Source organism: Aotus nancymaae, unplaced genomic scaffold (genome assembly GCF_030222135.1).
Source record: "Aotus nancymaae isolate 86718 unplaced genomic scaffold, 86718_ANA_hifiasm-v0.15.2.pri h1tg000016l, whole genome shotgun sequence".
NCBI classification, from domain to species: domain Eukaryota; kingdom Metazoa; phylum Chordata; class Mammalia; order Primates; family Aotidae; genus Aotus; species Aotus nancymaae.
This window is the reverse complement of record NW_026988428.1, coordinates 78,959,586-78,977,913: the sequence shown is the minus strand read 5'-3', so window position 1 is coordinate 78,977,913 and position 18,328 is coordinate 78,959,586. Positions and strand designations below refer to the sequence as shown.

Below are 18,328 nucleotides of genomic sequence, written 5' to 3'. Positions count from 1 at the left end.
GTAGTTGTCACAAAGAGTCATCATTAAAGTTAGGCAGTGTCAATTAACTATTGAATGCCAAAGGGAAATCTCTTGTGTGTCCCTCCCCAGGAGCCAGGAGAAGCAATAAGCACTTGATTGCTCTATTCTGCTTTAAGCAAATTTGTTAGGAAAAAATGTAAAAAAATGTTGATTAACAAATACATTCAATTGGAGATGACAGCTAGCTTCATACAATTATCTCTTTCCCTCTCAAAACAAAAAAGAACCCCAAAACCTAAAAGCAAAAACAACTGAAAAACCTTGAAAATAGCCATACCTATCTGATATGGTTTGGCTGTGTCCCCACCCAAATCTCATCTTGAATTCCCACATGTTGTTGGAGGGACCTGGTGGGAGGTAACTGAATCACGGGGACAGGTCTTTCCTATGTTGTTCTCATGATAGTGAGTAACTGTCATGAGATCTGATGGTTACTATAAGGGGGAGTTTTCCTGTGTAAGGTCTTTTTGCTTGCTGCCATCCATGTAAAACGTGACTTGCTCCTCCTTGCCTTCCACCATGATTATGGGGCTTCCCCAGCTACCTGGAACGGTAAGCCTAATTAAATCTCTTTCTTTTGAAAATAGCCCAGTCTTGGGTATGTCTTTGTCAGCAGAGTGGAAACGGGCTAATACAGTAAATTGGTACAGAGAGTGGAGTGCTGGTGAGAAGATACCCAAAATTTGTGACTGGGTAACAGGCAGAGGTTGGAACAGTTTGGAGAGCTCAGAAAATAGTAGAATTTGGGAAATTTTGGAACTCCCTAGAGACTTGTTGAATGGCTTTGACCAAAATGTTGATAATGATATTGACAATGAAATCCAGGTTGAGGTGGTCTCAGGTGGGGATGAAGAATGTGTTGGGAACTGGAGCAAAGGTGACTCTTGTTATGTTTCAGTATAGAGACTGGCAGCATTTTGCCCTTGCCCTAGAGATTTGTGGAACTTTGAACTTAAGAGAGATGATTTAGGGTATCTGTCAGAAGAAATTTCTAAGCAGCGAAACATTCAAGAGGTGAGTTGGGTGCTATTAAAGGAATTTGGTTTTAAAAGGGAAACAGAGCATAAAAGTTTGGGAAATTTGCAGCCTGACGATGTGATAGAAAAGAAAATTCCATTTTCTGAGGAGAAACTCAAGCTGACTGTAGAAATTTGCATAAGCAATGAGGAACTGAATGTTAATCCCCAAGACAAGGGAAAAATGTCTTCAGGGCTTGGCAGAGGTCTTCACAGCAGCCCCTCCCATCACAGGCTTGGAGGCCTAGGAGGAAAATGTGATTTCACAGCCCAGGCCCAGGGTGCCTGTGATGTGTACAGCCTAGTAACTTGGTGCCCTGCATCCTAGCCACTCCAGCCATGGGTGAAAGGGGCCAACACAGAGCTCAGGTGGTGGCTTCAGAGGGTGTAAGCCCCAAGCCTTGGCAAATTCCACATGGTGTTGAGCCTGTGGGTGCACAGAAGTCAAGAATTGAGGTTTGGGAATGTCTGCCTAGATTTCAGAAGATGTATGGAAACACCTGGATGCCTAGGCAAAATTTGCTGCAGGGGTGGGGCCCTCATGGAGAACCTCTGCTAGGGCAGTGCAGAAGGGAAATGTGGGGCTGGGGACCCCATACAGAGTCCCTAGTCAGGTATTGCCTAGTAGAGCTATGAGAAGAGGGCCACCATCCTCCAGGCCCCAGAATGGTAAGTCCACCAACAGCTTGCACTGTGCACCTGGAAAAGCCACAGACACTCAATGCCAGCCTGTGAATGCAGCCAGGAAAGGGGACATATTCTGCAAAGCCATAGGGGTGGAATTGCCAAAGACCATAGAAACTCACCTCTTGCATCAGTGTGACCTGGATATGAGACATGGAGTCAAAGGAGATAATTTTGGAGCTTTAAGATTTGACTGCACCACTGGATTATGGACTTGCATGGGGGCCTGTAGCCTCTTTGTTTTGGCCAATGTTTCCCATTTGGAACAGTTGTATTTACCCAATGTCTGTACCCACAGTGTATCTAGGAAGTAACTAACTTGCTTTTGATGTTACAGACTCATAGGCAGAAGGGACTTGCTTCGTCTTGGATGAGACTTTCGATTGTGGACTTTCAAGTCAATGCTGAAATTAGTTAAGACTTTGTGGAACTGTTGGAAAGGCATGATTGGTTTTTGAAATGTGAGGATAAGAGATTTGGGAGGGGCCTGGGGTGGAATGATATGATTTGGCTTATTCCCACCCAGATCTCATCTTGAATTCCCACATGTTGTGGGAGGGACCTGGTGGGAGGTAACTGAATCATGGGGGCAGACCTTTCCCATGCCATTCTTGTGATAGTAAGTCTCATGAGATTTGATGATTATTGGAAGGGGGAGCTTTCCTGCACAAGCTCTCTTTGCTTGCTGCCATCCATATAAAAACGTGACTTGCTCCTCTTTCCCTTCCATCATGATTGTGAGGCTTTCACAGCCACGTGGAACTGTAAGTCCAATTAAACCTCTTTCTTTTGTAAATTGCCCAGTCTTGGGTATGTCTTTATCAGCAGTGTGAAAATGAACTAATACACCATGTGTATTTAAAAAATTATCAAATTTATAGATAATTTTTTAAAGACACATTTGTTACATAAAATCATGCATGTTCCCATAGGAAAGAGTGACAGTTGATTAAGGGAAGATTACCACGGATGCAGTTAAGGAGACAGTTGCTGCTATTTCATAGTAGGTTGTCCACTCTGATGTCATTGTAGCAGGGTTGAAATAAAACATTTCAACTACATATTTTCTGAACACGCCTAAATAAGGTCTGGTCCAGCTCAGAACCACTGCCGTAGGACCCAAGGGATAGAGCATTAAATCCTTTATTCCAGTGGGAACTAAAAAGAGAGGGGAAGGGTGGGAAAAAGAAAGTTAAGAGGAATGTTTACTGTCTTAGCAACAGCCTCAAACTTCTACTTAATGACCAGAGTTTTCATTCTTCTGATACAATCCCTTCCCTCCCTCCCTCCCTGAATCCCTCAATCCCTCCCTCCCTTCCTCCCTGAGTTGCTTCCTTCCTCCCTCCCTCCCTTCCTTCCTCCTTCCCTCCCTCTCTCCCTCCCCTTCCTTCCCTCCTCCCTCCCCTTCGTTCCTCCCTCCCCTTCCCTCCTCTCTTTCTTTCTTTCCCTTTTTTTCTTTGGTTCAGTGTGTTGCTATGTTACCAAGGCTGGATTCAAACTTCTGGGCTAAGCAGTCCTCCTACCTCAGCCTCCCAAGTAGCTGGAACTTTAGGTGTCTACCTCATGGCACACAGCTTTATTCTTGTTATATAGTCATTGAAAACTAAAGTAAGTATGTTTGCCTCTGATTTTTCCCCCAAGTAATAAATATTGATACTGTCTTTCAAGTACACAATTCTAATTATTTATTACTCTGAAGGTAGAGTATTAAATTAACTAATATAAGCCTTCCAAATACAATGATAATGATTTGAGCTTGCACATTGTACCCCTCCAGTCAGTACCCTAATATATATGTCATTCTTCTTGTGGCTAGCAACTTACCAATAGCAAATGTCACAGGATCTGAAGGTGGTCCAATCAAAGGGCCTTTCCTTAGGTATATTACAACCTGGTACTGGGCACCAGGAACCAGATTTTCAATAATAGGTTTGCTTGAGTTCACCTTTAAACCAAACACCCAATAAGATTTACTTAGAGCTGGGCTTTCAGAATATGACACAGAGGCTGAAATAATATTCAGGGACTCTTTTTGGAATCACAGATGACTTTGAAATCCAGAAGGCTTTGCTTAAGCTGGAAGGTCAGATTCCAAAATTATCCAAAATTATAATGGTTTATAGTTTATGTGAACACTGAAGGGAACCTAGGACATTCAAATTTTGCTCATTCTAAGCCATGGGAACTGCTTTATACCCATCAATGTCAATTGTAACTACCTACACTAGAGACACATCAGCCTCTAACCATAATCAAATCAGCAATACCATGAAGAGAGTTTGACATCCTAAATTGTAGTGTCAGCTGATTACATGTAAAGATCAGTGCAGAAATGTCTTTAGTCTCTTGTCACTTAGAAGCATGTAATATGTAATTACAGAAATGGAAATGACCTCCGGGCACAGTGGCTTGTGTCTGTAATCCAAGCACTTTGGGAGGCCAAGGCAGGTGGATCATTTGAAGTCAGGAGTTCAAGACCAGCCTGATGAACAAGGTGAAACCCTGTCTCTACTAAAATACAAAGAAAATTAGCCGGGCATGGTGGTGGCACCTGTAATCTCAGCTTCTCGGGAGGCTGAGGTAGGAGAGTTGCTTGAACCCAAGAGGCAGAGGTTTCAGCGAGCCGAGATTGTGTGACTGCACTCCAGCCTGGGTGACAGAGCAAGACTAGCTCTCAAAAAAAAAAAAAAAAGAAAGAAAGAAATGGAAATGACCTCAGAGACTACCTAGTTCAAAGTGCTCATTTGATAAATAAAGTAAAGCCAGAGAATGGCCGAGGTCATATATTTAGATGCAGTGTTGAGACTGGAAGCCTAGTATTGGGACCTCTAATCTATACTATGGGCAGGTCACTGTGATAAGCATCGAGCTATCCTGGTAAGCACCATGCCAGGCTGTTGTAGCCCCTAAAATAATATTGTAGAGTATATTTCTCATTTAGATGAGACCTTCTTTACTGTCACTTGGAGTCTTGCTCTGTTGCCCAGGGTGGAGTGAAGTGGCATGATCTCGGCTCACTGCAAGCTCTGCCTCCCAGGTTCAAGTGATTCTCTTGCCTCAGCCTCCTGAGTAGCGGGGATTATGGTTGCACACCGCCACGACTGGCTAATTTTTGTATTTTTAGTAGAGACGGAGTTTTGCCATGTTGGTCAGTCTGGTCTCAAACTCCTGACCTCAGGTGATCCACCCACCTTGGTGTCTCAAAGTGCTGAGATTACAGGCATGAGCCACCACGCCTGGTCCTGCTCTTAAAAAAGTTTTTGGATACATAACAAATACCATATAGAGAAAAATAGTGAGAACGTATAGATGAGTAAAATGCATTTTATTTTTTATTTTGTATTTTTTTGAGAAGGAGTCTCACTCTGTCGCTAGGCTGGAGTGCAGTGGCACCATCTTGGCTCACTGCAACCTCTGCCTCCCAAGTTCAAGCAATCCTCCTGCCTAAGCCTCCCGAGTAGCTGGGACTACAGGCATGCACCACCATGCCCAACTAATTGTTTTGTGTTTTTAGTAGAGACAGGTTTCACCATGTTGGCCAGGATGGTCTCGACCTCTTGACCTCATGATCTGCCCACCTCGGCCTCCCAAAGTGCTGGGATTACAAGCGTGAGCCACCATGCCCGGCATAAAATGCATTTATTAAAATGGAGTGTTGGCACACACAAGAATTGATAATTCAACTAAGAGATTAAAGTGCTGCTTTGAACTTCAGTGTCTCTAATCTTTAAGACAGCATTGTTTGGTGGAAAGAACACAGGTTCTTTTTTGAGACTACCTGGAATAAATCCTGACTCTACTCCTTATTAGCATGGGGGTTTATTTATGTTTATAATTTATTTAAAATTCTTACCTTGGTTTCTTCATTGCTAAAATATAGGTAATAAAATTATATACCTCATAGAATTTTAGAATGCTTAAACCAGAGTATCAATAAATATTAACCTTTATTGATCTAATCAACTTTTTGGCCTCTAGGCCACATAAAATTTTGGAATTCCTGCAGGAAGGAACATGAATCAGTGGAGAACAATATTGTTTACAGCTTATTTATGTTGTAAGGTGTTTTTAAGAGTCTCATTAAGATTTTAAGGATTAATAAAGAATTGGTGATACGATAGGAATTTTAGAGCTTTCCACACCAGAAACTGATTATACACAGTAGAAACTGTATAATTTGAATTGGTACAACTTGCTCTACACGTAAGCAAAAGGAGCCACATACCAAAATTTATTTTCCATTGGTTTAAACAAAATAAGATTACTTATTTTTGTAAGTAAGATTATTGAATTAATAAATTAGCATTTCTCATTCTTTCTTTCCTATTTATACTCTTTGATTTCAGGGTTTCTTGCACAGGTTTAAGATTTTTAATTTTGCTGGAAGTCATATAGACAGATTTAGTCAACTAGGTCTCATCTGATAGAGAATTTTCTTTCTTTTCTCTCTCTCTTTTTCATTCTTTCTTTCCTCTTTCTCTCTTTCTTTTCTTTCTCTCTTTCTCTTTCTTTCTTTCTTTCCCTCCCTCCTTCCCTCCTCCCTTCCTTTCATTTCTTTCTTCTTCTTCTTCTTTTTTTTTTTTGAGACAGATTCTCGCTCTGTTACTCTGTTGCCCAGGCTGGAGTGCAGTGAGATGATCTCCGCTCACTGCAACCTCTGCCTCTTGATTTCAAGTGATTCTTGTGCCTCAGCCACCTAAGTAGCTGGGATTACAGATGTATGCCATCATGCCCAATTTTTGCATTTTTAAAAGAGACAGGGTTTCATTGTGTTGGCCAGGCTGGTCTCAAACTCCTGGCCTCAAGTGATCCTCCTACCTCTGCCTCCCAACTTGCTGGGATTACAGGTGTGAACCACTGTGCCTGGCCTGATAGAGAATTTTCTGAAGAGAAAAACTATGATAAGAAGATGCATATTATCTACAACTAAGCATTATTATTTTATTTATTTAAAATACACTTTACATGATAAAACATATATGCTCATTGTAAAAGTTGTTCACTCAATAAGGAAACAAATGAAGTAATTTGGATATCTTGTTTGTTTTCTTCCCACAAATCCTGACGTTTTGATATGCATTCTTCTAGACCTTCTTATAACATATATACATAAATAAGATTATCAACATTGCTCCAGGCTGGGCACAGTGACTCACGCCTATAATCTCAGCACTTTGGAAGGCAGATGACTTGAGGTCAGGAGTTCGAGACAAGCCTGGCCAACATGGTGAAACCCTGTCTCTACTAAAAATACAAAAATTAGCTGGGAGTGATGGCTCACTTCTGTAGTCCCAGCTACTCGAGAGATGGAGACAGGAGAATGGCTTGAACCTGGGAGGTGCAGGTTGCAATGAGCCAGGATCACGCCACTGCACTCCAGCCTGGGTGACAGAGCAAGACTCCATCTCAAAACTACCACCCCCCCAAAAATTGATCCATTTAAACTTAACACATTGTAGACATCTGACCATAAATATAAATGCTGACTTAGCTCATTAATTACCCATCTTGCTTATTTAGAATGTTTAAAATAATAAAGGACATAAGGAATATAGATTGTTTCAGGGTGACATTAAGGTTCCTTTCTTTTGATAGTATTTTAGGTAATAGTTGATTCTAACTATTCAAATTACTACCTAAAATCATAGCTATTTAAATATGCCATTATAGCTGGGCACGGGGGCTTATGCCTGTAATCCCAGCACTTTGGAAGGCTAAGGTGGGTGGATCACGAGGTCAAGAGATCAAGACAATCCTAGCCAACATGGTGAAACCCCATCTCTAGTAAAATTACAAACATTAGCTGGGTGTGGTGGCACACGCCTGTAGTCCCAGCTACTTGGGAGCCTGAGGCAGGAGAATCATTTGAACCTGGGAGGCGGAGGTTGCAGTGAGCTCAGATTGTGCCACTGCACTCCAGCCTGGTGACAGAGCAAGACTCTGTCTCAAAAAAAAAAAAATCCATTATAATAAATTTATCCTATGGATATTATACTTTAACAAATAAGCAGCTATGGGCATAGCTACGAGCATATATATCATATTACTTAAAAAATGACAAGAGGGTGATTTTATTACAGATTACCTGACTTGGTGATAAATTATAAATACTAATTCTTGTCCTCCTTAATTTCTGAATATTTACTGAGCTGCTAACCTATATTTACAGTTCTATGTTTCTCTATGCCTTTTTATTTAGTCTGGACCTCCTTGGGTGTGTGTTAGAGGAAGAAAAGGGAAATGTCCCTGCATTTTGCATATTAAGTAATGTGCTTTATTTTTTACAAAATAATTTCACACTCACTCCTCCTTTATTTCCACTCATTTAGCATCCCAGTATTTTTCCTGACTGTTTTAATCTTCATTCCTGAGAATTTAGTTGAGTCCAATGTCTCTCCAATTGGATACCAGTTCTATTCCCCCTCAGCTAAAGGAATAAGGAGAAAAATGTAGTAGGGATCATGGCTAGTCAAAGTAAGCATATGATAGACATTTTTTTTTTTTTTTTTTTTTTGTAGAGACAGGGTTTTGCTATGTTACCCAGGCTGGTCTTGAACTTCTGAGCTCAAGTGATCAGCCCGGCTTAGCTTCCCAAAGTGCTGGGGTTATGGGCGTGAGCCACCGCACTTGTATATGATAGACTCTTAAATTATAGGATTGAACTAGATGATAACGTAGGTTCCTTTGAGTCTGAGATTGTCTTATTTACATTTCATGTGATCTTCTTTCCATTGGTGCTTTTCTACACATTTATTACAATTAGGCAGGTTATTCTATGGAGAATCTCTAGAATCTCTCCATCTCCCTCCCTTGATTCAAAAAGCATCCAGCTAGGTCTGTATAATAATAAAAGCTAACACTCTTTTGCACACTTAATATTACTATGTTCCAGACACTGCATTAAGCATCAAGTCTTTTTAATCTTTATTACAACCCGTAAGGTAGGATATGCTTCTCCCTATGTTATAGATGAAGATACTAAAACTTACAGAGATGAAGAAGATTGATCAGGGTCTCATAGCTGGAAACTGTTGAAATCAGGTCTGAAACCCAAGTCTGTTTGACTCTGGAGTCTGTGCTCTGGACTCCCTCATGATACATGGTGAAGCTAAACCTCTCCTTAAATAGCACATGCAATCCAACAGAAATAGTATTGGTTGGGAGGTCAGATCATTTTCATCCTAGTTTCTGTTCTAACACTAACCAGTTGTGTGACTTTGGGGAAGTTTCTTAAATGTTTGTCCTCAATGTTACCATTTCCTTATTCGTGAACCTAAAAGATCGATTTGTCTTTCTGTTCAATTTTATTATTTAGTTATTATACATTTCTATAAGTTGTCAGAAAGCATTCATGGACAAAAGCAGATCACATATAAAAATAAATACGCATGTATATTATATGAGGCTTCCTGATTCTGAAATTTATGATTGTGTGTGAGCCTCTGAACAGACCACTGAGAGTCTATTTACTTTGCAAAATTATCTGAGTTCTTTATGTAATACAGATTGAGGAATGCTTTTGTGTCCAACAAGTGTTTATTAATAAATAGCACTACAATGATTGTTAGAAAGGATACATCACAAAACTACCCAGAACATTTCCATACAAACTCATGCATGAAGCAACCCAAAGATCACACACACACACACACACACACAAAATGAGGGCAAATTCAAATGAATGTGTACAATGTACCATATGGAAGGTGCAAACTCTAAACTTCATAAAATCAGGGTGCAAATCTAATTTACCCTTATCTCTAGCACCTCACACAGGGTCCATAGGACCCACCTCGCACACAGTCACACAGAAATTGGTGGAGTCATGGGACAGAGTAGTAGCAATAACAGCACATCTCACAGATCACCAAGGTAATATATAAAACAATGGTCCTATAGTACAGTTAGTGGTAGAGGCAAAGAAGAGAGAGTGAGATTATGAAATAGCAAAAGTTTATGATTAGTTAGTAATAAGTACTTGGCTTTAGAGTGTTTATTTTAGAGTGACAAAAATTCTTTGCTTGCACAAATTTTAGTTAGGCTTCTGAAGCTTCTTCTAAGCCCATCTGTGCACTTCCTTGTAAAAATCCAGTTTTAGCAAAGAACATTGCATTGCTGCTGAGTCTGTTTAGCCAGAACTCCCATACTTGCTATCTGATTATCCTTGATATCCAATCGGGTTCCTCATCCCCCATCATCTCCGAGGTGATGTCTGATCACCTTGGCCTGTCTTCAGCAAGAATCCTGTTAGGCAGATTTGGCTAGAACCCTCCTTACCCCTGCTGTTTCCTCTAAGTAGTTGTCCATCTGCTGATTCCCCTACACTGCTTCTTGGCTATACATTACTGCTTGCTCATGGCTGTATTTGGAGTTGAGCCCAATCTCTCACCACCACTGCAAGACCCCATTGCAGTGGTCCGTATACCTAACACAATGGTCCTGAAAAAGGTCTTCCTTACCATGCATTAACAAGTACCATTAATTAGTTTTTTCTTTAACAGGAGCCACATTTTGAACTTTCTATTTAATACAATCATGGTACCATTGAATATATGAATAGAACTTAAGAAATACTATATTTTGTTCTGTTTAATGGTTCCTTTAGGAAATAAGCCCAAAGACCAAGTTTGATCCATCCTGTTGAGAACATCTGACAGTTTTCTTTGATTAATGACCACATGATTCTACTCTGGTTCTTGAGACTTTTTGAACTTATACATCCTCATCTGAAAAGTGTGTGCATGTATGTGTGTGGTGAGGCAATGGATATTTGTGTGTGTGTCTGTGTGTGTGTGTGTGTGTGTGTGTGTGTGTGTGTGTGTGTGTGTAGTGGCATAATGGACTATGGTGGTAAGATATTAATACAAATCTCAGAAAGTTCTTGGGGTAACTGAAATGATATCTAGCATGGTGGTCTCATTCCTCCACTCCCCTTTAAATATTAGTCTTCTTGCTTATAATCCTGAATAGGACATTTCATGTTCTGTTTTGCTATTTGCATTTTGAGACGATACTGTAAACGTACATTTGGACTAGTCTTTTCTGGATCATTGATAATTTACGGTATCTACCTCTACCTTTAGCCTTTGTCTCCTTATGTGAAAGATATGTAATGTGTACATTAGGTAGGGCACGGGGAGAAAGGTACCTTGAAGCAGTTGAGTTCTAGGTCAAGGTCTGTAGGGGAAAACACGTTTTTCTGTCAATGTAATGAGTCAGTCATCTTGGGAATGCTCAGGAAAGGAAGCTAATAAGTTATACAATGAACTGTGATTACTAGTTAATCCATTTAGCATATTTATTCCTTCATTTAATTCAACTCTAGGGGCTCCTCATTCTCAAGTAAAGGCTTATCTCAGCATTCTATGGCTTTCTAGTGCTCCAAACAACACGATTTCTAAATTCATCTTATCAATTTGCAATTTCTCATTGTTTGAATTTCATTAAATGATTAATTTTCCTGAGAGGAATGGAAACATCCCAAATAGCTCTCATATAGCAAACATCTTTTCTGTGCATCACATATCCAACATACTCCACGTGAATTGATAATTAATTTTTGCCTTTAGGGAAGAAAATGTGTTTGTAAGACACCAAGAACCACCAAATCTGACCTTTTAAAAACATAAGGCCAGATTTTAGAAAAATAGGACTGGACCCCAGATTCTCAGGGCATCTGAAAGCAAGGTCAACTCTGGGCTCAAGTTGCACGGTATCACTGGGGATTGATCTGGCATGTGCATTCCTTCTGCTAGCCACTCACAGGACTACTGAGTTGCATGCTGCCTCTGCCTGCTCCTCGCTCTCCTCTGTGCACAGCTGACTCATATATTCTTCAAAGCTCTTCTCAGTTGTGACTCGTGAGGAGGTAGTTTTTTACTTTATATTCTTTACATTTTTAAGTTTTTTATTTCAGCAAGAATGCGTTACTTTTATAGTCAAAATGAAAATTTAAAAAATGCAAAAAAAGTAAAAACAAACAAACACAAAACCCTCCAATCCTCTGCTTGGTTGTCTCCTTCCCTGGGACGTTTTTTTCCAACCAGTTTCCAAGTCCCCTTTCCCCTTTATCCATGTTACTCATGCTCAGCTCCTTCTTCCTGTGAACTCCTCTGGACTCTCATCATTCATTTTAAGCTGAGGCCTTATTCTATACAGTGCAGTCATTATATGTTCACTTATCTATTGTTCTCACTAGATTATCAGCTCTGCAAGAGCAGGATGTTTAAAATTTTCTAACATCTATCTTAGTACCTGGCACATCATAGGTGCTTAGCAAATTTCCTTGAATGAGGAACGAAAGAGAAAAGAACATGACCCTCCTATGAAGAGCAAGGGAGATTACAGTGCAATCGAAAAGCCATTCCCACTCGTTTCTGTCCCCTCTGGCTCTTGGTAACACTCATACAACACACCCATCCTGGGAGAGCTCAGCTGGCTTCCTGCAAGTGCCTCCTTGGCATTGCCCTGTAGGACTATTCTTAGGTGGGACTGGTGAGCCCATCCTCGTTTCCTCTCCTTTACCTGAGTGCAGTACTGCTTTTCAAGCCTCTGGCTCTCCTTTTGTTTCTGGCAGGTCAGCGACACCACAGACACGATGGTGCTGTTGTAGTTCTCTTGGGAAGATGTCCAGGACATCAAAGCAGTGGTTGAGCTTAAAACGTGGACGCTCACGTGCTGGGGCTTCTCAGTCAGTTCTTCGATCCACTCTCCTGAAGGACCTGCACATTTCAAATTGGAACACAGGGGAGGCTGCACACTGCACTGATTGAGATAAAAGATCCTGGTTTAAAAAATCATGTTGTTTACTTTTTGCCCTTACAAAGAGATTCAGTGTAAGATTCCTGGTCAGACTGGCAACTCTTCAGGTCCTCTACCCATCTGCAATCCTCTACTCCTTGACCTCACCTTGATCTAAACAGCAGCCTCAGCAATAACAGCAGAAATGGAAGCACCACTTCAATGTGAGAGTTTTCCGGTAAATTCTTCACTAGAGAAAATTTACTTCTTTTTAACAAAGAGTGATCATGGCAGTGCGGCATTTCATCAGGGTTTATAATTCCTTTGCTACTAGGATCTTTGGTCTCTAGAAATAATTACTTTGAGATTCAAATCAGCCTCTACTTACTATCCTGTGAAAACATTTGAATTTGGCAACAGTGAGAACAAAAAGGCAGGCTGTGACTGTATTGGAGAAGAAAAGATCAACAGGCTGGCTCCATTAAAGAAGCTGGTGATGATTTGAGGGACACAACAGGATCCTTACCATAAAATATCTCCAGAGAGATGCGCAGCCTTAGCTTTGTTCTCTTATGTGCCTAAAGTGGTTCTTAACACAGTGCCGGACACCTAGTAAGGACTTAAGACATGTTAAGGTGATTATTATCTGCAGAAATTCCCTGCTGAAATGCAAATGTGAAACTTCCTTTCATTTGCTTAGGATGCATTTCTCAGCTCCTTAATTTAATGCTGTATTCCTAGGCTGAAACCCAGGAGAGGAAAAGAAGCAAGTGGCTCTACTGGGAAGGACAGACTAAGATTTGGTATAAATGATGCAGGGGAAATGATGACAAACAATGGTATTAATTATAGTAAAGAGATATGGAACTCATTACGTATTTATATATTTGTTCCTGGCAGGTCAGCAACACCACAGACATGGGATGCTACTTTAGTTCTCTTGGGAAGACGTCCAGGACATCACAGTAGTGGTTGAGCTTAAAACATGGGCGCTCACATATAACTCCTTTCCAGCATATAAACTGCTTTAAGTTTATATGTGTTACATATTTTATTCTTTTAATTAATTAATCAATTAATTTTGAGATGGAGTCTCACTCTGTTGCCCAGGCTGGAGTGTAGTGGAGTGATCTCGACTCACTGCAACCTCTGCCTCCTGAGTTCAAGTGATTCTCCTGCCTTAGCCTCCCGAGTAGCTGGGATTACAGGTGCCCACAACCACGTTGGAGTAATATTTGCATTTTTAGTAGAGAGAGGGTTTCACCACATTGGTCAGACCAGTCTTGAACTCCTGACCTCAGGTGTTCCACCCACCTCAGCCTCCCAAAGTGCTGGGGTTCCAGATGTGAGCCACTGTGCCCAACCCCTTTAACTTTTACAACAATCAGATGAGATAAGTACTGTTATTAAATCTCACTTTTCAGATGAGAAAACTGAGGCAGAGATAGGGTAAGTAGAGCTAGGATTCACACACAGGAAGTCTGATTCCAAAATCCATGCTCTCAACCCTGCATGAGACTTCCTGAAGCACTACAAAATAGTGAAAATTTGGAGATGGAATAATTGTACCAAAATTTGGTTTTGTCTTTATTAGTGGTGCAGCTTTGGACAAATGAGTTAACTTCTCTGAATCTCGGTCATTGCATCTGTTAAATGGATAAACCACGGAATCTTAGTATTAACAGAATGTTAGAGACCCACTGCCTTATTTTGCTGATATGGTTTGGCTCTGTGTCCCCACCCAAATCTCATCTCGAATTGTAATCCCCACTTGTGGAGGGAGAGACCTGATGAGAAGTAATTGGATCATGCAGGCGGTTTCCCCCATGCTGTTCTCAAGATAATGAGGGAGTTCTCATGAGATCTGATGGTTTAAAAGTGGCAGTTTCTCTTGCTCTCTCTCTCTGTCCTGCCACCCTGTGAAGAAGGTGCTTGCATCCCCTTCGCCTTCAGCCATGTTTGTAAGTTTCCTGAGGCCTCCCTGGCCATGCAGAACTGTGATTCAATGAAACCTCTTTCCTTTATAAATTACTCAATCTGAAGTAGTTCTTTATAGCAGTGTGAAAATGGACTAATACATTTGCTGATGAGGAAACTGTCACATCACAGATATAAATGAGCTGTCTGAAGTCACAGAGCTAGTAAGTGCTTGTGACCGAACCCAGACCTCCTGTCTCCTGAGTCAGTGCTTTGTGACAGTCTGATTATTTACCTCATAAGGTTGTTGTTGGGATCAAATGAGGTAATATGTGCTAGAGAACTATATAAACATGAAGTGTTACTACTATTCTGAAGACTACTGGTGTAGTGGGGACACAGAAGGGGAAGATGGAGGAAGCAAACACATTCACTTATTTAATAGTTTTACCTTATGACTGACCTGATAATCAACCCAAGGAAATAGGTCATTGAAGGCTACATGAAAATGGATTTTGTTATCAAATATTTCTGAGTTCTAATCTTAATTTTGATACTTGGGAAAGTCACTGAAATGTCTGCAATTAAGTTTTTTTTAAATGTGAAAAATGGGGATAATAAAAATGTTTCCTTCATAAGGCTATTGGTCAGGAAAAATGGGCTGCAAATATACTTTAGCTAGTCTGTGACTACATTATGATGAACCAAAGCAAGCCACCCTAATTTGTTGCTCACTTACCCAGTTAGATATAAGTATTTATATCTGCGGTATCCATTTTTTAAACCACAGAAGTATACACAGTACATCTGAATAGCTCATTACCACAGAACAGAATATACTAAGCACTTAAAAAGTAATTCTTGGCCGGGTGCGGTGGCTCAAGCCTGTAATCCCAGCACTTTGGGAGGCCGAGGCGGGTGGATCACGAGGTCAAGAGATCGAGACCATCCTGGTCAACATGGTGAAACCCCGTCTCTACTAAAAATACAAAAAATTAGCTGGACATGGTGGTGCGTGCCTGTAATCCCAGCTACTCAGGAGGCTGAGGCAGGAGAATTGCCTGAACCCAGGAGGCGGAGGTTGCAGTGAGCCGAGATCACGCCATTGCACTCCTGCCTGGGTAACAAGAGCGAAACTCCGTCTCAAAAATAATAATAATAATAATAAATAAAGTCATTCTTTTAGCAACAGAGAGAAAACACAACTTCTGGGAGCCTGTATTTTTCTAGATAAATATTAAGATGCATCTTTTTAAAGTAATCACAGTTTTGAGCAATTCCAACATATTCTCAGTGGCACTAGTCACTTTGGATACTCTTAGAGCAGAGTGCATAAAAGATACAAGTGGTGCCATAAATATTTCTTGAATGTACAAAAGAATGAATAAATACTCAAACAGCATAACTCCAGCCTACGATTTTATAATTTGACATGAGAAGCAAGATGTATGTAAAATAAATCTAGAAAAATACCACACACTAATAAGTTCTGTGTTTTGTGCTGTGTACCATGAGACAGAATAGAAATTCAGAGAAGAGAAAAGTTAGAAAGACCAGAATTGTTGCGGGAGTTTTCATGGAGGCTGTTCACACTTGCAATGAATCGGTACTGGTGAAAAAAGTGTCCATTTAGTCAGTGAGGCATTTTTAATCTTACGGGAAGAACAAAATACTCAACTTTGTTCTGTTTCTTAAGTAATCACATGTCCAAGGTCTCTCACACTTGAAGGACACACAAGGCAATGCGGAATACCTTTTCTATGCATCTAATAAATCTTTCAGGCCTTTCTTTTGCCAGAGGTGACATTTTTGTTTTTCTGTTAAGTAAAAATATTATATGGGACATTTTCAACATTTTTAAGCTGCTACATAAACTGAGCTCCTCTTCTGCTCTCATCCATCCTTCAATGAAAGGTGGTATTTTTCCTTTCCAGATGGCAGGAGGATATGCGATGGTTATCCTTTTCTGAGGGATTCTTTGCCTTCTGGTTTTTCTTTCTGCTGATTAGAGGCACATATAACACCTGATAGGGTAGGTTACTGATTTTTGACCTCTATACTTCGGTAAACTTAATCAGTTTAGCTAAACATATTATAGAGGCAGGCACTGTCTGTGCAGCCTTCAGAGCCTAGCTTTTGCTGTGCTGTTACCCTTATGGAATCAGTAAAGGCCACCCTAGGACTTGACATTGGGACTTTTAGGATGCTCCAGTTATGATTTTTTTCCACCAATTTTATGGAGACTATCTGGGTGTAGCCACACTTGAATCTTTGTCTTTCTTTTGAGCCCCACAGGCTCAATACTCTAATGAGATTTTTCACAGTTCTATTATATCATTTCATTATGACCTCCAACAAATGTCACATTTTCCAAACTGTATGTCCACATCCTTGGAGAGTTTGTTATGGCTAATGTGGAAGGTCAGTTTAATAAATGTTCAATTATCACAATAGTAAAAAAATCCTCAAGTTAAACCCATGGATAGGATTGCTACTATTACACATGCATGTATTTTCTCTTCTATCCAAAGCTTGTGGATCTCAGCCTTTCCTGACCTGGAAGACTTCTCAGCATCCCTAAGGTTTGTGATAATTGACATCTGAGCATCATTCATCTCACCAGTTCCATTATTCTACCTCCCCAGTAAGTGTCAAATGATCTCTTTGTTACTTACTGATATAAAAGCTGAGTGACTTTGCTGACTGACTTTTTCGAGTTTCACAAGATCCTGAGGAACTAAAGGTTGTCACAGATAACTTATATTTCCCAGGTTCCTTCAGTTCTGCAACAAATTCATGTGCTTCTTCATCCACTGTCAAATATTCAGTAAAGTTCTCTAAATCATATATAAAAAAGAGAAGATATATGAATTGACACCTGGAAAGGCCCTGGGTATAGACAAGTCAATTAATGTAACAAATAGGTATTTTAGATGTTCCCTACTTTTGTCAAGTTCAATTACACCTCTAAACTAAAGGTACTATTAAAGCATAATGAATAAGAGTTCAATATTTTTACAATCCTCCATATAACAAAACTAAAATATGGCGTTTAACTCAATAAAACTAGGAATGGGTATACACAGTATATCTTTATGTACTCCTACCTAACAAAATTATGTGTACAAAATAGAAGCAGATAGTCAGGAAAAGATAACAGTTGTTGACTTTCTCATCATGATGTAAGGGCTAAAAAATAACCAGCATCAAATATCTTGTAAGTTCTTCATGGCAGCATTAACCATCCAGAAATGCTTTAACATATATTTAAAATATATCTCAACCATTTTGTATCTAACTTTTTAAGATATAGTTTCTGATGTATCGCAGAACTTAAGGTAAAATAAGAAATAATAATAATAGTAATATTTTTCCTTCATCCATTTGCTTTCAGAACTTCTTAAAGAAAGAAATATTTCACATTGCGTCACAGTCAACCCATCTTCTGCAGCTTATTACTTCATTTGAAGTCATTATCAGCGGTTGTGACTACAACGGTCTTCAAAAGAAGACGCTGTAGTCAGATAAAAACATGATAGAACTTTCAAGAGAAGAGGCAGTTAAATATTTTTGTAATTACAAGATTCTATTTGCTGTAGGAATATATTTAGGAATGGAGAAATAAAATATACTAGGGAAACAAAAAAATACAGGCAATTCCAGGAAAATGACTTTTGACTCAAATAATTAAGAATTTTCATTTTATGTCATATTTGGGTATGGTGGAATGCTTTATCACCTTTTGTAGAAGAATCCACAGATTTTGTATCTCATTTTATTAAGGAAAATAGGAGTATACAGTATGCCAGTATATGAGACTACATAGGCCTTAAAGTCTTATTCTAAAAATAAGGCTATCATTGTAACTTCAAATTTTTATAAATTATAACCTCTGCAACCCAAACTACTAGACTGGAAAATGGAAAATGAAGTATATTGCTGTAAAAACT

At 39.7% G+C, this 18,328-nt stretch overlaps 1 protein-coding gene across 2 annotated transcripts in view; it reads right to left on the bottom strand.

Annotated features, from left to right (window-relative positions):
• Positions 1-18,328, bottom strand: part of PTPRO (protein tyrosine phosphatase receptor type O) — a 274,904-nt gene that overhangs the window by 79,804 nt on the left and 176,772 nt on the right. For both annotated transcript variants that reach the window (XM_064377705.1, XM_064377707.1), the window contains exons 6-9: positions 17,054-17,215; positions 12,246-12,442; positions 3,546-3,666; positions 2,686-2,879 (exon numbers count right to left, since the gene is read on the bottom strand). In XM_064377705.1, the coding sequence (XP_064233775.1) occupies positions 2,686-2,879; positions 3,546-3,666; positions 12,246-12,442; positions 17,054-17,215 (674 nt within the window). The remainder of the gene's footprint in view (positions 1-2,685; positions 2,880-3,545; positions 3,667-12,245; positions 12,443-17,053; positions 17,216-18,328) is intronic.